Source organism: Sorex fumeus, unplaced genomic scaffold (genome assembly GCF_029834395.1).
Source record: "Sorex fumeus unplaced genomic scaffold, SorFum_2.1 ptg000043l, whole genome shotgun sequence".
NCBI lineage: Eukaryota > Metazoa > Chordata > Mammalia > Eulipotyphla > Soricidae > Sorex > Sorex fumeus.
This window is the reverse complement of record NW_026606100.1, coordinates 41,612,380-41,636,132: the sequence shown is the minus strand read 5'-3', so window position 1 is coordinate 41,636,132 and position 23,753 is coordinate 41,612,380. Positions and strand designations below refer to the sequence as shown.

The following is a 23,753-nucleotide window of genomic DNA, read 5'->3' as shown; positions in this document are numbered from 1 at the left end:
GGTTGGGTGACTGAGCGTCGTATTACTTTGATCATTCGGCTTGGGAACGAGCGGCGCCCGCGAGCAGGTTTCCGGGGGGGGACGGTGGAGGCGACGCACCGCCCGGAAGTGGCCGTGGCGGAGGCTGCGCGGCCGCTCGCAGTCGGGACACCGCGGCCGGGGCGCGGGCGGGGACACGCACGGGCGTGGCGCGGCGGGTCCTGCACGCCGGGCGGGCGCCACTCGCTTTCTGCTTCGCTCGGCCGAGGTAGCCGCGACGGAGTTACCCCCAGAGGCGCAGATTTGTTCCGGGTGAGCTCTGGCCGCCCCGGAAACGCGGGAGGGCGGGAGGTTCGGGCGCCGAGCGGCGGGATCGGGGCGGTGGGGGTGGGGGTGGGGTGGGGGGTTGTAACCGCGCCCGGGACCCTCCGGTCCCCGACCTCCCGCCCCCCCCCCCAATTAACGCGGGACGGCCCGGGGGACCCAGATCCGCCCGGAGAACCCGCCTGCGCCCCCTCCCAGGGAGGCTTTCCGAGCGCTCTGCTCCGTGCCCAGGGCGGGAAACTGAGGCAGAACCTGCAGGGAGGGAGACTCTTGCTCCCCTCCCTCCGGATCCGTCTGCCCCGACTCTTCGGCCGCCGCCTCGCCCCGGGAGGCACTTCTTGACCATTTCCCTCCCTCCTGATCGTTCCTGTTCCTTCCCAAACTCCGCACTCCTATTCCCCACCTCCGCCCCTTGCACGCTCCCTCTCCTTTGTCTCGCGCGCTCCTTCCCCGCCGACCCCCACTCCTACCCCCCCCCAACACTTCTTAACGGGGTGTTTGAGGGTCAGTGCAGGCTGGGCTCACGCTTGATTGACTCAGAACTCGGTAGATCCTGGAGGTTGGAATGCCTAGACTTGCAGTTCATCAGTTACTTGTAACCTTGCTGTTGTGATCTACTAGCCTCTTCCAGCCACTGCTTTTTCTAAAAAAAAGAAGGGAAGCTGGATTCCTTCCCAGCTCTAAACTTTTTTTCCCCTCAAGCCTTTCACTCATCCTAGTTCCCAGAGAAATTGGGAATCAAAGGTGGATTTTAGCAGTGCCCAATATTCTAACTGGACCCCTAGCGTGGACAAGATGAAAATAGCTTTATTTTTTTTTTTTTTACACTTGACAGGAGACCGGCCTAATGCGAATGAGCTTTGGTGTCAACAAAGAGAGTATAAAATAAATCTGGAGTTTGACTGAACTTCCTCGTTTCATTTTCTTTAGGTTGGGTTTCAAGCCAAGATACCCGATTGCCCTGGTTACAGATAAAGAGCCAGTGAATGTATGTCAATGACAATGGCGTCCTGTGCATTAACATCTCACAGCTGGGAGGCTTGACAATTAAGGGACTCACGTGGACTTGTGGCACATGGAAATGTGTCATTCCTTTCACACAGGAAGGCATTCTTCCTCGCCAAAATGGATGCACTCTGCTCAGTTGTCAGGTTTGAAAATCTCCAAGAAGTAAAGAGACTGTGTCACTGGGGCCCCATTATCGCGCTGGGCGTTATAGCCATATGCTCCACCATGGCCATGATTGACTCTGTGTTGTGGTATTGGCCCTTACATACCACCGGAGGAAGTGTGAATTTCATCATGCTGATAAACTGGACCGTCATGATTCTTTATAATTACTTCAATGCCATGTTTGTGGGGCCTGGCTTTGTCCCTCTGGGGTGGAAACCGGTAAGCAAAAAAGTTCCTTAAGACAGGGAACTCAGATGTTTAATCGTATGTTTAGTCTTTGCCTTGTCTACTAGCCAGTAACAGCAAATGTTTTTTTCTGTTTGTTTGTTTTTTGGTCTGTGTGCTAATCACGGCTCATTTAAAGCTCAAAGAATTTTCATACCTGTCTGGCCAAAGAAATAGGACAGTGGGTATGAGCTTCCCACTGAAGCTCACCCAGCATCAATATCTGGGTCTCACATTTGGGCCCCCAAGCCCTGCCAGGAGTAAGCACCTCTAAATGTGTCCCCAAAACAGAAATAAATAATTTAAAGTTAAATGAGCGTTCCGCAAAACAGAACCATTGAATACTTGTCCCAAGTGGTTTGTTTTTTTTCCCTTTAATGGAAGACAAGATGGTGAGTCCGTGATCATAAGGTTTCTGGGAAACTGCCCCTCTGCTTTGCTTATAATTTCACAATGCCATTTGGCACTAATATCCCTTTTCATGTAAAACATTAATGTCTCAGAATTGAGCTGAACCATCAAAACAGCCGGTTTGAGCAGTAAAGTTTTAAAACCATTACACTGAAATCTAACGTGGAGTATACAATCAGTGTATGGCTTCTGAAGAATTGTAAGAAAGTTTATGCTTATGAATTCCCAAATTCCTCAGGAGAGGAATTCCTCTGCATATAACTTGTCAGAATTGCAGAATCTACAGCCTTCCCGCCTCGCCGAGGCCGAGAGTTGCCCCCCACAAGTGGGTCTCGGGCACAGCCATGGCCCCAGAGGCACACGAACCTAATTCGGAACCCAGCAGCTTTTGGCAGAAATGTGAATGGACTATGCATTAAGCTATGGTGCTGTGCCCCTTCTCCTCCCCCCGCAAGGGTGTCTGTCTCTTCCACCTCCCCTCCTCCCCCACAGCACAGTGGCCGCCACCTCAGCTTATTGGACAGCCAGGTATTGAGCTGGCGTTGACCGGGCAACTGCGGCTTCATGGGATGAGGCGGCAGAACCGGCATGTCCTTCCCTCCCCTGCGAGGTCGAGAGTTGCCCACCACGAGCAGCTCCCCAGCACTGCCATGGACCCAGAGGCACACAAACAAATCTCGTAACTATGCAACTTTTGGCAGAAATCCCTCCAGACTTAATTGGTAAAATATCAGAAATCCAAAATCACGCGGCCACAATAGAAAACAAATTATTTCACAATGCCTTTTCAGCAGATCTGATTGTTGGGGGGAAATTCCAAATAATAATGGTGCATCTTTTGTCGAAATAATGAATGTAATCAAAGTAGACAGAGAGTTAAGTGGAAATCATCTGCCTCACTGGCATCGGGAGGGTTGGGATGGGAGGTATATGGGGTTCTTGATGGTGGAAAATATGCACCGGTGAAGGGGTGGGTGTTTGATCAATGTATGACCGAGACTTAAACCTGAAAGCTTTGTAACTTTTCTCACAGTGATTCAATAAATAAAAAAAAAAAAAAGAAAGAATTGCAGAATCTTGGGCTTCTCCCCAATCCTTCTGAATCAATCTGCAGTTCACAAAATTCCCAAATGATGCCTGGCTACATAAAAGTTCCAGAGACACACTAGTGCGCTCTTTGTGATGGTTCTGAAAAATCTTATGAGGACAGAAACCCTGGCAGCTTATACAAATAGCAGTCTCTAGAGTAGAATGTTGCAAGTACTGTTGAAATTAGAATGATCTGATCATTTCCATGGGGAACCTAAGGGGGGGAGAGAGACCAGTTCCCATTGAAAGGATGGTGCCATATATAGCCTCCTTTGCTGGAAAGAAATTACGTTGTGCAGGCAAGGCTGAAACAAAGGCAAATTAGAGAAGCCTCAAATGCATGAGAATTTGTTAGGACAGAGGCGTTGTTGGAGGTTTTTCAACAGAACCCTCTCGTCATTTAGGTGTTAGAGGAATATTGTCCTGACAGTAGGTGGTCTGGACTAGAAAGAAATGACAGTTAAGGAAACATAAGGAAGCGATTCAGGTGGGCAGGCAGTAGATTTCTGAAAGACCATCTTCTCTGGTGGGTGAATCCTGACTCTTAAAACATCTGCCAAGGGATGTGATATCTGCTGGAGTGATAGCACAGTGAGTAGGGTGTTTGCCTTGCACACGGCACACCCGGGTTCAATTCCCAGCATCCCATATGGTCCTCCAAGCACCACCAGGATTAATTCCTGAGTGCAGAGCCAGGAGTAATTCCCGAGCATTGCTGGGTATGACCCAAAAAGAAAAAAAAAATCTCCCAAGTTGGCACCTGCCATCTGTCCACTTCCCTCCTTCTTAAGACTTTGGGATTTGGGGCCAGAGAGGTAGTACAGTGGGTAGGGTGTTTGCTTTGCATATGTCCAACCCGGGTTCAATGCCCGGCATCCCATATGGTCCCCCGAGCATAGCCAGGAGTAATTCTTGAATGCAGAGGCAAAAATAATCCCTGTAATCATCACCAGGTGTGGCCCGCAAAAAATAATAAAAGATTTGGGGTTTATAGAACCAGCTCTACTCAGGGACACTGGATTTTGGTATTAGATATAAAAGAGGGGACATAAATAAAATGGTGTGTGGGTAATTGGGATGGCGATACTATCATTACCTGTAATTTAGTATTAAAGATTACTTTAGTTCCAATGAAAGGGTTGGAAATGAAAGAGTTGGTCCTGCCCCTAGGCCCTATAAAAGAAAGCCAAAATCATAGAGAACTGTTTATTTAGAAGATTTGAACATGACTGGTTATGATTTAGGGTGTGTTATCTCTTGTATTTTTGTTTGTATTTTGCTGCCAAGGAAAACTCTCAGGATAGTATGTACCTCCAGTATTGTAAAGTCTGCCAAGCGTACAAGGCACCGCGGTCCCATCACTGCAGAAAGTGCAACAGGTACTGTGTGTCTCTGCTCTTCACTGGGGACCAAGTGTGGCTGTTTCTAGCGCACGGGTCCTAGTTCTGTTTTCTCAGGGTGGCTACTTTTCTTAGATTTTCAACATCCTTGGGTTCGTAATCTCCATTTTACTTTTAAATTGTCAGTTCTAATCTTCTCACTCTTTTGTTTGTTATAAGTGAAAAAGATTCATTTTCGTGAAAGCAAGTTTACTTTGCTTCTTTCCTTGCCAAGAACAGGGTAAAACACTACATTCAAGTTGCTTCCATAGATGAGGATTCGTTGTGCTTTTTGAACATCATTTTAAGGTGCTATAGCATTGTCCTGAGTATAATTTATCAAGTAGGCCTACTCTTTCCTTATTTGGGACTGTTGACTAACATTTACACTTTATATGACTGTACACAATGAATCCTGGGCCCTCTTACCACACGTCTTTCCCATTGGAAACTGAATAAGGAACAAAGTCACTAAAAACAGTGTGAAATAAGCTAGAACCTTTTTAACTGATTGCTCCACTGATGAACATGAAATTTCTGTTGAGAATGGTGACATTCAGAGGAATCCTTGGAAGCAATTAATTTATTGAAGGCCAGGAAGTGTTCTGGCAACAACAAGGAAAGGACTTGTGACTCTGCTCGTTATGCCACATCTTAACTCCAGAGTTTGTTTGCTCAAGGATTCCATATCTAAAAGATGAGAACATGGAGGAAGGATGGTCTGGGCATTCATTAGGGTGGAGCCCTCTATTCTGGTGGAGCTTTCTAAGTGACTCTGTTGAGTCTCTGTCGTTCCCCACTTCAGTCAGTGTCTGTCAGAGCCCAAGAGAGCCAGAACCCCGCTCGTTTCTTTGCAGCGAGCTCTCAGTGGGCCTGACTTCTTACACAATTGCTTGCAGCCGGCATCTTTTCCTAGGAAGCCACTACAAAGGCTGCCCTTTCTTGTGCTGTATAGAATGTACAAGAAGTCACTGTTTCGAGTTGTTTAAAAACTCAGAAGGATTGTTCTCTCTCTCCATGAAGGAGAAATTCCTCTGTGAGTTATGGCCCTCCTGGATGCATCTTTGCCTGATCTTTTGAAAACAAAAGTTATTTCAAGTCGACAGGATTTTTTGCTTCATGTTTTATGTGAATTTTTCTTATTAGATGTGTGATGAAGATGGACCATCACTGTCCTTGGATCAACAACTGTTGTGGTTACCAAAATCATGCTTCCTTCACACTGTTTCTCCTTTTAGCCCCACTGGGGTGTATTCATGCTGCCTTCATTTTTGTGATGACTATGTACTCACAGCTTTATAATCGGGTAAGTGAAAGTGTTTAGAATCAACACATCCATGCCACAGTCAATGGTAGTGGTCAAGTTTACTTCAGAAATCCTTTTTTTGAAATGTGATTCCTGTGTTATAGGTGGGGAAACAACTCTGTTTTTCCTCTGTAGGGATTCTTATTTTAAAAAGCACTGAACCTTAATTTCAACTTGACAGCTGAGCGAAGTATATTTAGAGAAGAGAAAATAAGGCCGATGCTTTATTTTCATCGAGTTTATTTGGCAAAGTAGAGTTGTTTTATCATTTCTGTCCATATTTCTCAACACTGAAGTATGAGGAATATGAAATATGAAGAATAGGGGCAAGTATGAGGAATAAGAGCGTGTTCTCAAATATTCAGCCAGGTCCTGGGTCGATTTGTGGCCAAGTGATCACAGGATAAAGTTCAGAGATCACAAATTCCCTAAAAAGCTCTCGAAGTAAAATTGGGGACACGGGACCAGTAGGACCGTGGCTAAGTGGAAAGTTCGTGTCCTTCATAGGGAGGACAGTCCCCATTCAACTTCAGCCAGCTTTTGTTGTTTGGGAGTTCCCCCCATGTAGGTCCTTCACTTTTCAAGAAAATTCAGACATCCGCTGAGTTTCTAACTGTTGGCACCTAGCTGAATATATTAAAACGTCTTTGCCAACCATTGGCATGTAGGCTGTGTGTAGTTGACCTGTGATATGCCAGTTCTTTAGCTCAGGTTGGGGAAGGAACAGGTAGGTGCTCGGCTGTAGTTGCTGTGGAAGGTTGCTGTCAGTGTAAGAGCAGAGAACGGTGGCTGCACTGCACGCTGTCCTTGCAAGCTGAATGTTGGTGGGGTCTGCCCAGTGCTTTCTGAGCATTCAATAGGAAAACAAAACTGATGTTGGGAGAATGTCCACGAATGATACTGTGTCTGTTGGTGTGAGTTCACACCACTGCCTTAGTGGCTGTATTTGCTCTGACCAGCAAATACAAAGTCTCCGGCTGTCCTTTGTCGGTCTTTTTGATCTAGTAGTTTAAGTGTGCCCGTGGAGTCCGACCGTTTGTATGTAGCGAGTCCTGCAAGCATGTGCTCTTGTTGCTTCTAGCTCTCCTTCGGGTGGAACACGGTGAAGATCGACATGAGCGCAGCCCGGAGAGACCCTCTTCCAATCATTCCATTTGGATTAGCTGCATTCGCTGCTACCTTGTTTGCCTTGGGATTAGCTTTAGGAACAACCATAGCGGTTGGGATGTTGTTTTTCATCCAGGTGAGTTTCTCAGCACCGGTTTCCTGTCGCTAACAGCTGTCAAGGCAATTGGGGCTGATGGCAATGAGAAAGAAAGAAGGAAGTAGGCATTATTGTTCATTGTGCCAAGACATAACTAACTTAATATTAGATCATTTTGAAGTAACTTTGCAGAATGTCTAGTTAGTTGATTTCATTTTTAAGATGTTATATTGGAGTTAGGGCTGAGAAAGTTCTTCCCACATTCACAGTCTCTCTCAAAGTAGACGTTCAAGTAAGACTGAGAAAGGCTGAAATATTGTTCAGACCTTACAAACTCATAATTGAATCACAGAAAGATTAAGCGACCTACCCAAGATTACCTAGACATGTATTCAGAAAACATAATTATTATTTTATAGCAGTGTGATAAATCATATATATATAAATCAAAGTATAAATCATGATCATACTATTACACCTAAGCTTTATGGAGTAGGTAGGTGCTAGACACGTTTAGTATTTGGGGAGTTTCACAAGCACTCATTTAATGTCTGTCACCACACGGTATCAGGTGCCATTTTAGGCCTCCTGTGTGATGAATTACTCTGCTAGTTTCTGAGGGCACAGTCATGAAAGTCAAGTGGGTCGTGCCCCTAGAGAACTCATAACCACTTAACTAATTCAAAGTCATGTCTGTATCATTGATTCAGTATGGAGTTCTCTGAGAACATAGGATGAGGATGGGCCTTGTTGAGGGGGGTTGTATGGGGGGTTGGGAGGAGATTATCACAAAACAGACCATAGGACCCATTTCATCTACTTACTTTGAGATCTCACTCTACTGGGAGTCAGATGCTGAAAGAGAAGGAATCATGTTAGAAATAAACTCCTCTAGTGTGAAACACCTACAGAGGTGGGATTAGTCATATCTAGGAAAGTTAAAGAATAAAGAGTCTGAAGATAGTCTATTTTTAAGACAGCCAGAATGCCTAGGATGACTGAAGTGAGTCACTGTTACTTATAATAAAAACATTAATCATAAATTCAAGGTTAATTGAAAATAGTGACTTTTAAAAGCAAAATACAGCTAGTACTGATGAATGGATTATATCAATGTTTTATTAGTACTCTAAGCCTTGTTCAGTTGATAGTTCTTAAAAGATGGGTGGATATTAAAATAGATTTGATTATGGGTTGATGCAGCCACTTTTAGGAAGAGTCTCTGTAGTACAATAGTTAAGAACAAGATTTCAAAGACAAATTAGAGGGTGTTTAACCTTTTGTTGTCTTGCTGTCTTCCTCTAAGGAATGGAGCAATAAAACTTATCTCAGGGGTAGTATGAAAATGACAATCTTCAGTGCACCTAAGTCACATGAAATTTTACTATCATTTAATTTCTAGATGAAAATTATTCTCAATAACAAAACCTCTATTGAATCATGGATTGAAGAGAAGGTAAATTTTATTATTGTTTCCTCAATATCAATAAAGTGCGGGTAACAAGTAGACCAGATTAACTAATACCTAAAAAATGAAAGCATGGCTACCAAATGGCTTCCTTTGTTCATTTGCCTGCCCCGTGGAAGATGAAGCTACCAGGCATTTTCCTGGTGAACTGTAGGATGACATTGGTTTGTCCTTTCTGCCTTGCCACAAGGAACCCAGGTTTATTACAGTGCTCCTGAGGCACTTCCATTCCATTGTGCTTATCTGTAAACTCTTCCCTATGCTCTCCTCCCCAACCAGTTAATCAGCTTTTTCCCCCAATCACACTCTGTTAACTTCTAAGGTCAGATTCCTCAGAAATCTATGATTTTGTATGTATGAGTGAAATATTGTCTTTCTTCTCTCCTTATGTCTTATGAATAGTTTACTTTAAAGCAGGGTCCTTTTTGTATAGATACAGGAAGACGGTTAATATTATGCTTTTGTAACTTAGGATTTAATTGGCTTTGAATATTATTCACTCCCGGGGATCAGCTTTCTTGACTTAAGCCTCAGTTGCCCTTAGTTCCTAGCACCCCAAAAGCAGGGTCCCAGCACGGGACTGAATGGACCCAGGGCAAGCTGTGAGCCTCCCTGGCATCAAAATGGGCCAGGCCAAAGTGCCACGATTCTTAACTGTAAGTTAAGAGTTTGATCATAGGCAAATGTTATCATGATCCAAAAGTAATGACGAGACTAGAACCCTGCTAGGGAAAGGAAAGACTATCTGGCCTGAGCACTATAGTCTGAGATCTAGATGGCCCTAAGAGCAATTCTATAAGCTTAATTTATTTCTTACTGTGTCCATACAAAATGATTAATATTATGAATGCTTATATGTTTGGGGGACAAGGAGAGGAGAAACACACCCATGGATTCCGTCCCAGGGTGGGTTGACCTGCTGAGAGGGTATCTGTCCTACAAGAAGTACCCCCTGAGGGAAAGAACTTTACCCCTATTGATTGTGACCACACCTATGTGTAAGCCTCAACGCCTCATGGTTTTGGGATTTAACTAGACTGTAAGAGTGGGCTGGGGGATCCAGACTCCAGAAGAAGGAGAAAGGAGATCCAGATTCCAGAGTCAGAGGAGGTTGAAGGGGGATCGAGAAGGAGAATGAAGTAGTATGGGGGAGGAAGAAGCAGGAGGTGAATCAAAGAGGAGAATGGAGATGGGAATGGAATAAACTGCAGCTGACACCAACCAGCCTGGCCCTCGTTTCCTTCCTTCATCTGCCCATCGCCATCGACCTCCCCAGGGTGGAGAAGCGGCCTGAGACTGCCGAACGCGGGCAGCAGGAGTGATAGACCGCTGCTGTCTTTTTGAGTTTACACAGTTTACTAGAACTCCCAGAATCACATGCTTCTCATACCCTCTGGCTTGCAGGAGAGGACCAAATTGGGGTGCCAGGGATTAAATCCAATTGGCCACATGCAAGGTGAGCACCCGACCCACTGTGCTATCTCTTCAGTCCCACTTCCCCCACCCACTTTTTTGTGGAAGACTGACCCCATTCCCTCGAGAAAGAAACAAATTGTTTTACTCTTGGCTTTGGCATCCAGAATATGCACTCACTTGCCCCTTTAAACAGGACACAAGATGCATCGGTAAAGGGTGTAGCTAGCGATTTTTAGTCCCTGCATCAACCAGTTGATTTTTTGACTACTGATTATTTAACAGCTTTGCTGATTGTTTGGCTACTTTATTGATTGACTGCTTTACTGATTGTTTAACTATTTTTGGTTTCTGTTTAACTATTGTTTATTTTGGGTTTCTGTATTAATGGATTGTCTAGCTAGCCACTTTGTTTGGCTTCTGTAATTTTGCTCACTTGCTTAGTGAAATTCCAGGATGTGGTTTGGTCCTTTGAAAACCTTTGCTTTTCACTTCCAAGGCCGCCGCTCATCCAGTCTGGGCTTTAGAGAGCAGGCACTGGCCACCTGATAAAGGCCCCTTAATTTGAGACAAAATTCTCATTTTGTGGAGAATTTTGAGGTGCCTAGCCTATAATACTTGTTATTGAATCACCATGAGAGACACAGTTACAAAGTTGTTCATGAGTGAGTTTGAGTTTCAGTCATACTATGTTTCAGCACCCATCCTTCCTTCCACCACTGCATTCCCACCACCAATGATCGGAATTTCCCTCCCTGCTACCCATCCCACCCCCATGACAGGCACTTTTCCCTCCTTCCCTCCCTCTCCTCCTCTCCTTTTCCCCTCTCTCCTCCCTCTCCCCTTCCCTCCCTCCCTCTCTCTCCCCCTCTCTCTCCCTCCTTGTCTCTTTCTCTCTCTCTCTCTCTCTCTCTCTCTCTCTCATTGTGGTTTGCAGGACTGTTACTGAAAGGTTATCATGTATATCACTTTCTCTCTTTTAAGTCTTATCCAGAGTGATCATTTCTGACTTTCATTATCATAGTGGTCCCTTCTCAGTCCTAATTGCACTCCTCCCCAACCTCCCCCTTTCTCCGCTCCCCCCACCGGTGGCAAGCTTCCAGCTATGGAACGGTTCTCCTGACTCTCTTTTCTACTGTTCTTGAATATTAATTTCATACTTTTTATGTCCTCCAAATGAGTGCAGTCATTCTATGTCAGTCCCTCTCCCTCTGACTCATTTTCCATTTATAAGTGAATCTCATTACTTGATTTTTTCCTGGTGGCTGCATATCTATACCATTGTGTAGATATACCATAGTTTCTTTATCCAGTCATCTGTTCTCAGGCACTCGGTGTTTCCACATTCTGACTTTCGTGAATAGTGCTGCAGTAAAGATAGAAGTGCAGAAAGCTTTTCTTGGTTGTGTCTTTGGGACCCTAGAGTGTATTCCCAGGAATGATATTGCTGGGTCATACGGAAGCCCAATTTCTAGATTTTTGAGCAGTGCCCATTTTGTTTTCCAAGAAGACTGGACTAGTAGGCATTCCTACCAGCAATGTGAATGAGAGTTCCTTTCTCCCCACATCCGCATTGGCACTGGTTGTTCTTGTTCTGGATGTGTGCCAGTCTCTGTAAATGAGATAATCTCATTGTTTTGTTTTGCATCTCCCTGGCGATTAGTTGTGAGTTCAAAAAATATGGATTCTCAATGTTTGCGTCAGGTGGCCAAGAGTCGCTTCCCCACCCCAATCTCCACCCCGCCTTTTATTCCATCCTCCCCACATCTCTATTCCAGTCTCCCAGTGCCCCCTTTCCAGTCTCCCCAAGCCCAGTCTCACAGCCTCAGTTATCATGCCAATCCCCTTCACTTGGGGGTTGCAACTACACATAGGTGTGATTGTACAAGCAATGGGGATAAGGCCCTTCCCTTGGGCAGAGCGCCTAGGACAAAATCTCATCCTGCAAGGAGATCCACCCAAGGTCAGAATTCCATCTTAAGGGTGTATTTCTCCTTTCCTTAGTTCAAATCCATTTAAACAGTCATCTTAAATTTACTTCTTAATAATATTTTTAGTCATTTTATGTGGTCACAGTGAGAGATATATTAAGCTTAAAGGATGCCTGGGGACATCTCACCAAAGAACCCAGACTACAGTCCTCAGGCCAGATTAGTCCTTCCTAACCCCAGCAGGGTTCCTGTTCAGTCACTTTTTAGGGGATCAGAACAGAGTGTGTCCATGCCCGTGCTCTTAACTTATTGTTTTATGGTGCTTGGCCTGTCTCTTTGATGCCAGGGTAGCTTACAGCTTGTCCCTTTTCAATGCTTGAGTAGCTTACAGCTGGCCCTGGGTCCACCCAGGTTCCTCCCTGGGACCCTCTTTTTTGGGGTGTTAGGAACTAAGGGCAACTGAGGCATAAGTAAGTATGATGGATGCCCAGAAGTAAATATGATTTGGAGTGAACTTACGCTTCTTACAGTGGAGGAGAAAGGAAAAGAAAGGAGGAACCAATGCTATTCAACAATTAGTCATGTAGAACATTTTTTCATGTGCCTTTTGCCCATTTGTATTTTCTTCTTTGAGGAAGTTTCTGTTTATTTCTTCTCCCCATTTTTTGATGGGGTTGGATGTTTTTTTCTTGTAAAGTTCTACTAGTGCCTTGTATATCTTCTATTTTAACTGCCTTTCAAATGGGTCTTGGGTAAATAGTTTTTCCCATTCCGTGCGGCTCCACTTTTTAAAGTGCCATCTAAATCCAGAAGTTATGTTAAAACTGATGCTCTATTGCTGAGTGAAGAATTCATGTTTTTTAAATGTTGGATTGCATTAAACTTAGAGAAAATGTCTTGAAACCCCCAGACATGAAAATGTGTATAATAAAAGTAACTGGATTTGTCACATGTAATGTAGGAGTAAATAATGTATCTGTACCACTAGATGTCAGCGGAACTTAAGACTTAATTCTAAGCTACTTTATTTACTTAAGTTTAAAACCTGAAATTGAATTATGCAATGTATACATAAAATGTAAATGAGTACATGCATATGATTATGTTTTCATGAGTGATTTTTGAAAAGATCTCCTGTAGATCTCAGGCTTTAAAAACAAAATTGAAAAAGAAAAACAAAACAAAATTGTCGAGCTGGTATAGCGGTGAAGGAGCAAGCTTTGCCTGCGGCCCACTCAGTTCTGTCCCCAGCACCACAGAACCCCTCCTAGCACTGGCATTGAGCACTGCCAGGGTGGCCTGTGTAATCCCCAGCACTGCCAGGCCCAGCAGCATCACCTCGTCAGACCCAGCTAGTGAACTTTCAGACGGTCACTGGGAGTGGTCTTGGGAGCCCCCAAAATAAGTTTTGCAAAGTGATGACTCCACTCTTCACCCTTCCTGACCATGCCTTACCCCGGTGATAGAACTGTAAGATGCTGTTACACCCCAGGAATTATTTCATTATTTACTTCTACATTACATGTAACAAATCCAGAGTAAGTTTTTATTCTCTTTTTTTCTCATGAGAATCTTGTTTATCAATATCCCATCTTTATACCTGGATTCTTTTGTCACTGAATTTGCAAGGGGTATTGACAATCTTTTCTCTGTACATGAAAAAAGCTGCTGAGTAATTTTAATAAGTGTGTTTGAAAGCTTATCCCTAAGTAGGCCTTGTCATACATTTTCTGGATGATCTCATACAGTCAAGATTTGTGGGTATGGCGAGTCTTTCCTATGTGATAGATTTGTCTTTCTCTTCTGAGTACGATAACACAAAGAGGAAGAATATTGTGTGTGTGTGTGTGTGTGTGTGTGTGTGTGTGTGTGTTTAATTATTAAGAGTTTTGTTGATATAGGGGGTCAGAGCGATAGTACAGCAGGTAGGGCATTTGCCTTGCACGTTGCCAACCCAGGTTCGATCTCCAAGATCCTATATGGTCCCCCAGCACCACCAGGAGTAATGCCTGAGCATCACTGGGTGTAACCCAAAAAGGAAAAAAAAAGAGGTTTGCTGATACAAAAGATGAATAGTGTACAGGTTATAAATACTTTTTATTATAAAATCCCCTGGAGCTATTTTGTCTCACAATGCATTTGTTTCTCACAAAATGCTTTGGTTGATTCTTTTAACTCTGTGTCCACCCTGTGGTTTCTTTGAATGGTTGAGTCCGCTGCTGACATGAATACTAGCTGATAGTTTTGCTTACATTAATGAATAAGAATAAAGTGAACTAGCAAGGACCTATCATGGAACCTCCCCTGTTTGTCAGGGAAGTGCGGTTTCTCTGCTAAATCATCGCGGTCTTGTAACAGTGAAAGAACCTTTAGGGAGGACGTTTTGTCTGTCTGTTTGTGGGAGCCTCCTAAGCAGCGGTCAGCAGGTCTAGAGGCCACTCCCAGAAGTTCTCTGCCAACAGATGAATGCCAGGACCTACCTAAGGATGTGGCACAGTGCCAGGGATTGAACTGGATCAGTTGCATGTAGGGCATGCATCCCAGCCCTTGGACTGTCTTTCTGGTCCACGGAGGAAGTATATTTAGAAATTTGAGGGGTGTTCTCAGTAATACATTACTGGGTAAGGCATTTGCCTTGCACATGGCCACTCAGGTTCAGTCCCTGACTCACCTGAGTCACTTAATCCCCTGATTCTGAACTCTGAGCTAGAAATAAGTGCTCAGCACTGCCAGGTGTAGCCCAAGATCCAAGAAGAAAAAGTCTGGGGGTGATGGTATTGGAACCAGACCTCTCTGTCCACTGAACTATCTCTCTGGCTCCAGGAAGTCCATCTTTCATTCATTTAGTGCCTGAGATCAAACAGATCACCTCAGACATGTGAGACATATGATCTTAACACTGACCACAAGAACTCATCTCTCAAATCCCAGCCACAAGAACTTGCCCTGTAGCACTGTCCTCCCATTGTTCATTGATTTGCTCGAGAGGGCCCAGTAACGTCTCCATTGTGAGACTTGTTGTTACTATGTTTGGCATATTGAATACATCATGGGTAGCTTGCCAGGCTTTGCCGTGAGGATGAGATACTCTCGGTAGCTTGCTGGGCTCTCCGAAAGGGGCGGAGGAATCAAACCCAGGTCGGCTGCATGCAAGGCAAATGCCCTACCCACTGTGCTATCGCTCTACCCCAAGAACTTAGCTCTCAAAATTTAGTTGAAATTCCTAGTAGTATTTCATTGTTCAAAATGCCAATGTCTTCAACTATAATTCTACAAAGAAAAAAAAGTATGTTGCTTTTTCTTTTTTTTTTTTTTTAAGTAAAACATTTTATTTGGAGGTTTTTGGAAGGGGAAGAGCAAGAGAAAGTGAGAGAACAATGCGGGCTTCTCCAAAGGCGGAGAGAGCCCCTACACACACACCCCAGCATTAGATAGGAAAGTCAAGAGGACAGATGCAGGCACCACATGTGCTCGGCCACCTGGGCACCAGCAGCATGTGGGCTTAGGCAGCATATGCACGCATAAAAAATGCATGTTACTCACAGCCATTGGGTGTAGGGCCAATGGCCAACTTACATCTTTTTTTTTTAATGGTGAAAAATATCTATATTTAGAATTAGCCAGCTGGACTGTTGATGATGATGATCCCAATTTTGTTGGCAACATCCAGAGCATCCTAGTCAGGAGCCAGCCGAATATATGCCCCTTTTCTCTCCCGGGCCTAATCAGGGCACTGACCTTGGCATCACTGTTGTAGAGTCTGTTGAATCTGGCATTTGTTGGCCGTGGCATCCACAGTGGACATGAGTGTGTTGTTACCGTCTCTCTTCCTTCTGGCTGGCTCCGTGGCCAGAGGGAACTTGAAGGCATAATAGTCAGGCTTGTTTCTCCTGGGGGCACTCCTCACAGGATATCTGAGCTGCCTTCTTAGCATTTGGGGTCTTTAGAAGGGGGGTAATCTTCTGTGGCTGTGGTCCCCCTTCAGCACTGCCCTCTTGGTCTGAAGTTTTGGCTTTGGCTTGAACTTTGAGAGGGGCAGAAGCTCTGTCCTTGGACTCTGGTGCCATCTCCGGAAAAAGTACTGACTTACATCTTTGTTGCCCGCAGGCTAAAGATCGAATTCAGTACTATCAGCTAGATGAAGTCTTTGTCTTTCCTTATGATATGGGGAGCCGATGGAAGAACTTTAAGCAGGTATTTACGTGGTCTGGTGTCCCCGAAGGAGACGGTCTGGAGTGGCCCGTCAGAGAAGGCTGTCACCAGTATAGCTTAACCGTGAGTATTTTCACCACCCTGCCTGTGGATGACCAGGTTTAATCCCTGGCACCACATTTGGGCCCCTGGCCCCTCCAAGAGTGATCCCTGAGCACAGAACCAGGAGTAAGCCTGAGCACTGCTGCATGTGGCCCAAAAACTAGAAAAGTAAACAAATAAGAACTCTGAAAAAGCACACTCTGTATCTTGTGGTCCTTTTGTTTAAATTTCTTAACTCTCTGAGCTTGAGAAGCAGGCATGATTCCGTCACTGCTATACTGAGTGACGCCGCCTCCCAGCTGCTTCCTAGCAGGAATCACCCTCTCCAGTCCACCTGGTCAATCTGGGAACACCTTGTAGCTGCCTGCCAGCTGATTTGCCCAGTTCTTTCCTCTGTCATCTAACCTCTCTGAAATAAATTTTAGTTCCCACTCCTTCCATAGCCTGGCCTCTCCTGTGCCTCTGTTTTTGTTTTGATTTAGTTTTGGTTTGATTTGATTTGGGGACCACATCCAGTGGTGCCCAGGGCTTCCTCCTGGCCCTGCGCTCAGGGATCACTGCTGATAGGGCTCAGGGCATCAGCTGGGCTGCCAGAGGTTGACCCAGGTCACCCGCATGCAAAGCAAGTGCCTGACCCTCTGTGCTGCCTCTCTGGCTCTGGATGTCTCTGGATTTGGCACTTACTTACATAATAAATATCATAATATGTCACTATATATATGTCACTTAATCACTTAATCCCCGTTATTCATCAATTTACTCGAGCGGGTGCCAGTAACGTCTCCATTCATCCTGGTTGCGTGCTAGCGTAGCCCAATGGTATCTGTTCGTTCTAGGAACATGCAGAGCCTCAAACCGATCATGGAGGGTCTTAACGAAGAAGTCTGACCATCTTGTAGGTGGGCGTCCACGTGATCTTTTGATATCCCGTGGAATCCAATCAGTAATGGCTCTAGTCCGGCAGTTGTCTGTAAACCTCATTACGTGTCCAGCCCTTCTGATTTTTGATGTCTTGGCAAATGAGACAGCGTCCCTGATTCTTGAGCGTTGACGAAGATCAGAACTCCGGATTCTATCTCTCATTTGAGTGAATCGTGATATTCCAAGCATAGCTCTTTCGATTCCTCTTTGAGAGACCCGAATAGCGTTCTCATCCTGTTTTCGTAGGGTCCAGGTCTCTGAGGCATATGTTAATGCAGGAAGAACAGTGGAATCAAAGAGATGTGCTCATAGCTGGAGGTTCTTTGTCCTTTTAGTTATTTCTTCAACGTTCTTGAAGGCATTCCAAGCCGCTCTCTTCCTCCTGCGCAACTCAGGTGCCAGGTCATTCATCATATATATATATATGTGTATATATGTATATATATATATAGTGATGGCAACTGATGTCTCATATTTTTATTTAATTCATATAATTAATTTGAAAAGATCCTACAACAGAGACCGAGTATTATCTTTAGTGCCTCTGTTACATATATCACTTGGAAAATTGTTCTAAATAAGTGGGGGCAAAAACTGAGTTGTAATGAGAATTTTTTTGTCAAGACTCACTATGAGTTTTGCAGTCTGTCCGCCATATCACTCAACAGCCAGTGAATTTAAGTCACCTGAACAAAAGGTGCTGGCCTGGCAGCCTGTCTCTGAGCCCGGGGCCCTGTGACCGTACATCAGAGACATGGGATCTTCTTCCCACGCTAAAAACTATGTGGTCTTTAAGTTTCTATCACATTTTGAAATGCTGGAAAGTTGAGTTTGTTGTGACACTCTAATAATAAACAAGGCAAGTATCAACATTGAGGTGAGACTTAATGTTTTTCTTTTCGTGTCTTCCAAACAGATAGAACAGTTGAAACAAAAAGCAGATAAGAGAGTCAGAAGTGTAAGTACTTCTTTAGCAATGTTGCTTTCTTGTTTCGTCAGATCCTTCGTAGTTGTATAAATTCATTTGGTATGAAAGACTGAAACAGTCATATAGGTTGTTCATCTGTAACCCACCTATATGCTTTGTGATAAGATTGTTCTAGCTACATGTGGCTATGTAAAATTTAAATCAATCTGAAATAAAGTAAAAAATTATATTTCGGTTGAATTAATTATATCATAAGTGGTACCTCCACGTGTCTTGGGACTGCCCAGTTGTATTGCAAATATAGGACATTCCCCTCATTGTATAGTGTCTGTTGGCTAGCACTCACTTTTAGACTTTTATTCTTGGAAACCCCTTGAGAACGAGACTCATCAACTGCCTCCTATATGGGACCTGGGTGGACGGGAAGTTGGGAGAGGACGATCGTGGGTTTGCACGTTTCAACCCAGGCTTTCAAACATTCCATTGTTGTTCTGCTACTGGTAGGTTCGCTATAAAGTCATTGAGGATTACAGTGGCGCCTGCTGTCCTTTGAACAAGGGACTCAAGACCTTCTTCACGAGCCCCTGCACTGAGGAGCCTCGCATCAGGCTGCAGAAAGGGGAGTTCATTTTAGCCACCAGAGGGTTACGGTACGTGATGGGAAGCATTGGACTTCTTGGATGACAGAACTGCAGTCCGGCCACAGCCTTTGTAATTTTAATCTTTTAAATGTTTCAGACACTGGTTGTATGGCGACAAAATTCTTGATGATTCCTTTGTAGAAGGTAAGGACATGGAAGGGGGTGTTGAAAGCGTAAGACTGGGGGCAGTGATTCCAAACTTAACAAGAACGACCCTTAGAAACAATCCTGAGCCCAACCCATTTAGGACTACATTGACCAACAGAAGTATTGTCGTCATTTCTGTCGTCATTTCGCAACAACAGAAATGCTCCCCATCGTTCTTGCTGGCACTGTTTCTGTCAGGTCTTCTGATTGGAGCTGACATTCAGGCTCTTACCTGACTATGGCAGCTGCTCGGGTGCTTGGGTAGTACTTCACTTGGATATTAAAGTTTGCCCCCCCCCCACCCTACACACACACACACATACAACACACACACATGCACTTGCACGAGCGTGCGCGCGCACACACACACACACACACAGAGCCTCTTGAGATAGGTACTTCCAGGTTCTTCCATTGGCCTTTTTTTTTTTTTTCTGAAGCAAAGAGAGGCTGAGCGACTTGCTGACACTGCAGGGGAGTGTCCAGGGAGAGGCAGGATCGCCAGGTGTCCTAGAATCTGTGTGCCAACCCCCCAGGCTGCCCTGGGCACTCAGAGTGAGCATTCCCCTTACATTATAGAACCCAGTGAATTGACACTTAGGTTTTATGATGTAAGCTCTAGCATTTTTCCTTTCTAAGACTAATTCAGGTTACTCTTAAAAAAAAAAAAAAATCGTGATGGTGGTAAATTAACCCCGCGTGGTAACATAGGCCTCCTGAATACAGAAATGTGTATCTTAGAAATGATCTAAGGAGGAAACCGAGAAAGCTCCAGTAGAGCGTGCACTGAGCAGAGAGATGGGGAGCCAAGGGCACCTTTCACTGTCTCACACCTGGGACACCTGTCTCACCCAGAGAGGGACAGTTTCCCTTCAGGCACCGTCACCACCTCCCACCTGAAAGAATGCCACAGAGAGGACATTCCTCTGAACCACTAAGATAATTAATTTGGGGATTATCTGTTTGTTTAGCTTGTTAATAGCACTTAAAAACCACAGTCCCGGAGTGGGGGTGGCAGTGTAGAAACCCACCGGTCCCCCTCCGCAGCCACCTCTGTGAGCCTGTAAGCCCAGAGTATCTTCCTTATGGTATCTTCTTTATATCTTTTTCCATGTCAGGGGTCTGAGAGGATCATGAAAAGGTGTAGCCAATTGGGGGGGTGGGGGCCGGGTCAGCTGGGAGGACCTCTGCTGCCACATCTGTGAGCCCCGGTCAGTGATGACGAGACCACTGCGCAATCTGAGTTCTTAGGAACCCAGTGATGGAGTGTGTTCTGAGACTGGGCAGGGAAAAAACGAAAAAGCATTTCCTTCCCCACCCAAACTTCACCTATAAAAGATGATTAAAAAAGGAAAATAAAGACTCATACGCTTACTAATTTGAAGTAATTGAATTCATTCGGTCACTGGGTCTCAGTATTGTCGCTGTGAACTATTTCAGATCAAGTTTCTTTCCTCCACAGGCATGTCAAGAATAAGAGGATGGTTCCCTAGAAACTGTGTGGAAAAGTGTCCCTGTGATGCTGAAACAGATCATGCTCCAGAGGGCGAAAAGAAAACCAGATAGCTCCTGTCAAAGTATACTTTTTCTTTAATGAGTCTGCTCCATTACTTGAAATAGACGCCTAAAAATTGCTAAAGAATTATGCAACGACCCTGCTCTGGTTGAGGTGTTCTTTTCCTCAGAGACACCCTTGTGCCATGATCTCAATATTTTCTTACCATTTTGAAATGGAGAAGCCATTCAGCATATGCCTTTGGATCCCCGCCCCTCTAGGCCACCTTTCCCCCCCAGAACCCCAGGAAAGGAAGAGCACTTCACCGCAGCCAGTCCGTTGCGTTTTCTCTAGGACCTCTTACTGCTGCACACTCTGGACCTCACCTGCAGGCGGAGTTCCCCCCTTCGGCCAAGAGCATCTGCATGTGATGCTTCAATCCGGTTTTCCCTCCTTTGTTGGTTGAGATTTCTTACGTCATGTACTAGATACTATAGAACCTAATTGGTCAGATTCAAATATAAGCTCAGATTTTGTTACCAGTCTTAATAATGCAGATTTTTGTCAAATTGAATAAAGATCAATGAATGTTCCGTATAAGCCACAGGATGTACCTGAAAGCATTTTTCTTTTTTGTTGAATGTGAAGTTTTCTCTCCAGGCCTTAGGGAGAGACTGTCCTGCTATCCTGTGAAAAATTGACGTCTGTAATCACGAGACTCACGATACTGTGTGTTTCCCCTCACGTTATAAATCCTGCTTGTGGCATGTGGAGCTCACAGCGGACTCAGCATGTTTGGTTAGAGAAGACCACTCGTCTTGGCTTGCCGCTGTCAAAGCCAAGTGCAGTGTGTGTGTCAAGACAGAGCACTTGGATGCCTCGAGTCGGGAAATGGGAGAACTGAGTCACCTATCACAGCAGGACGTCTTTCCAAAGTAGGGGACTTGTGATTTGGCAGCCAGGCTAATCCTGGTTGTGGATGCTGGGGAAATAACGCAGAGGGCTAGTGAGCCAACTGTGCTTTGCTTGCGGGAGGCCTGGGTTCAGTCCCCAACTTTATCTCCCAGAACCGTGGGGTGTTGTAGCCTCTGAGCACTACTAGCTGTGGCCCCCAAACAGCTAAACCAAAAACTCCACTGTGGGTTTGTCTGCATCCCAACTTCACGTTTCCCCCTTTTATCTCTCCAGAGTCCCACATTCTCCTTTAAATATCCTCCCTCGATTAAACTACTTTTATTGAAGACTAGAGTAAGGGTGGGTACAGAGAGATAGTACAGTGGGTAGGGTCTTGCCTTGCACTTGGCCAACCAGGATCAATGCCCAGCATCCCATGAGATCCCCTGAGCCCGCCAGGAATGATTCCTGAGTGTAGAGTCAGGAGTAACCCCCTGAGCACCACAGGGTGTGACCCAAAAGCGAAACCAATAAAATACGGGATTCTTGGGCTGGAGTGATAGTACAGCAGGTAAAGCATTTGCCTTGTACATGCCTAACCAAGGTGAAATCCCAGCCTCACATATAGTCCCCTGCATCCTACCAGGAGTGATTCCTGAGCACTGCATGGTACAGCCCAGAAGCCAAAAAAGGAGGGGAGTGATTCAGTGGCCAACAAAAAGTGACTGTCTTACGAAAGGGTGGCAGGATGGGCAGACCAGGCAGATACATGCCACATAGAGTTCTGGTATAGGAGCAGAGCAGTAGGGTAGTCTAATGAAGGGGGCATCTCAAGGAGAGAAGGGAACACCTCTGGGAGTGTACGAATCTTGGGCTGAAAATGTTAGATTATGCCTGGCATGTTGGAGGACCAGGATGATTGTCATGGATGTATGCGTAGAGACTCAGCTGGTAAAAGAGAGGTGAAGAGAGCAGAGACTAGAGACTATCTTACTGGGGGGGAGGGGGGGGCACTTGTTAATTCCTGCCTCTCCTGTTTCAGATTCTCAAGAACAGTCTGCTTTTCTAAACTCGATATAGAAAGATCATCAGGAATGGTCTCCTTAACTCCAGCTAGCAGCCGAAAGAAAATATCATTTAAGTCTATTTATTAGAAAACAAAGATGGTGGAAGAGAAAGACTTGAATTGGGCTCATTTCATGAGCATTTGGACTCAGGTTCTACTTGTTGGATTATTTGCAGTTCTAGGATGAAATGACCTGATCACCTGAGTTTCATTTCCTTCCATCATTAATCAGCTTGACTCCTTCCTAGAAACATCCAGGAACCTTCCCAGGCATCCCCCAAAATACTCCTACCCAGGTATTTTTTTGTTTAGATTTTTTTTTTTTTTTTACTACACCCAGTGGTGTTCAGGGTTTATTCCCAGCTTTGTGCTCAGGGATCACTCCTGGCAGGCTCAAAGGACCGTATAGAATGCCAGGGGTTGAACCCAGATCATCCACATGCAAGGCAAGTGCCCTACCCACTGTACTATTGTCCCAGGCCCACTCCCCACCTTGTTAATCAGAGCTCCTGAGTGCACCCAGACACTGGTATCTTTACCTCCCTGGCAAGTCTAGTATGCAGCCAAGTTTGGGAGCCCAAGCTTACAGGTTGAGTGACCCTGGTTTCAGGCTGATGCCCATCCTGGTCAGTGAAGAAACATACCACTGTAAATATTTGCACCTTTATTTTAAAGACTTTACATTTACAAGTGGAGACAACATGTTTGTGGGTCAGGCACAGGGGGAATTGTAGTCCAAGGGAAACCAGGTCAGCTTCTTCCCCACAAATAAGTATGTTGTGTAGGATTTGACTTTGTCCAAAACTCTTTGTTCCTGGTTCCAGAGGTTGTCGCTTCACTTGCTTTATTTCATGGAAAAGTGCACTTGATGATCAAGTTTCAACTCCTTCCTCTTCACTCAGCAGCAGACTGTAGGAAACAGACGTAGTCACTAGATATTACTATAGAGAACACGAAAGAATATTCTTTTTTGGGGAAAACATCTTAGAGATGTTTTAATTTTCCCAAGTCAGAAACTAGAGACATTATTAAGATCAAACTTCACTTCTGAACACAGACTTCAGGGTACATACATGTACATATAAGATGTGTCTCGCAGGGCTCGAGCAATAGCACAGTGGGTAGGGCATTTGCCTTGCACGCAGCCAACCTGGGTTCAATTCCCAGCATCCTGTATGGTCCCCTGAGCACCGCCAGGGATAATTTCTGAGTGCAGAGCCAGGAGTAACCCCTGTGCATCGCCAGGTGTGACCCCAAAAGCAAAAAAAAAAAAAAAAAGATGTGTCTCACAGATGGGATCAATAGCAAGGTAGCAAGGACACTTGTTTGAAAACATGGAGAACCACATTCAAATGTTACAAGGCTGTCAGCAGGTATTGGGGCTGTCAGCAGGTTAGGTTTGCCACACAGTAACAAGGGCGAGTTTCAAAGAGTCACTCTGACCCTGGATTGTGCAGACACATGAGGAGCAGTGATAAGAAGGGACAAAGGATACCAAAACGTGG

General features: G+C 45.0%; 2 protein-coding genes and 1 non-coding gene across 7 annotated transcripts in view; 2 read left to right on the top strand and 1 right to left on the bottom strand.

Annotated features, from left to right (window-relative positions):
* The first annotated feature begins 110 nt into the window (after positions 1-110).
* ZDHHC6 (zinc finger DHHC-type palmitoyltransferase 6) lies at positions 111-20,871 on the top strand. 3 transcript variants are annotated; one of them, XM_056120503.1, is made up of 11 exons: positions 111-291; positions 1,234-1,695; positions 4,489-4,580; positions 5,727-5,886; positions 6,968-7,129; positions 8,493-8,546; positions 16,010-16,177; positions 17,994-18,035; positions 18,510-18,655; positions 18,744-18,790; positions 20,256-20,868. In XM_056120503.1, the coding sequence occupies exons 2-11, from the start codon at positions 1,429-1,431 to the stop codon at positions 20,357-20,359; spliced, it is 1,242 nt and encodes a 413-aa protein (XP_055976478.1). In that variant the 5' UTR covers positions 111-291; positions 1,234-1,428; the 3' UTR covers positions 20,360-20,868. The 3 variants fall into 3 exon arrangements, with proteins under 3 accessions (XP_055976478.1, XP_055976479.1, XP_055976480.1); XM_056120504.1 differs by lacking the exon at positions 8,493-8,546 and having other exon boundaries at positions 20,256-20,870; XM_056120505.1 differs by lacking the exon at positions 111-291 and having other exon boundaries at positions 1,649-1,695; positions 5,819-5,886; positions 20,256-20,871.
* LOC130029957 (small Cajal body-specific RNA 18) lies at positions 20,003-20,086 on the top strand. The gene has a single exon (XR_008793406.1). It is a non-coding gene; the product is annotated as a small Cajal body-specific RNA 18 (non-coding RNA).
* Positions 20,872-22,901: 2,030 nt separating the features above from the next.
* ACSL5 (acyl-CoA synthetase long chain family member 5) overlaps positions 22,902-23,753 on the bottom strand; it is a 51,133-nt gene continuing 50,281 nt past the window's right edge. For all 3 annotated transcript variants that reach the window (XM_056120473.1, XM_056120474.1, XM_056120475.1), the window contains exon 22: positions 22,902-23,157. The gene's annotated coding sequence lies outside the window, so the exon portion shown is untranslated. The remainder of the gene's footprint in view (positions 23,158-23,753) is intronic.

Excerpts from the sequence above, each read along its gene's own strand:
- ZDHHC6 (XM_056120503.1), top strand. The coding sequence starts at position 1,429 with ATGGATGCACTCTGCTCAGTTGTCAGGTTTGAAAATCTCCAAGAAGTA. Across the intron at positions 1,696-4,488 it reads TCCCTCTGGGGTGGAAACCG|GAAAACTCTCAGGATAGTAT; the intron begins GTAAGCAAAAAA and ends TTTGCTGCCAAG. Across the intron at positions 18,036-18,509 it reads CAGATAAGAGAGTCAGAAGT|GTTCGCTATAAAGTCATTGA; the intron begins GTAAGTACTTCT and ends TGCTACTGGTAG.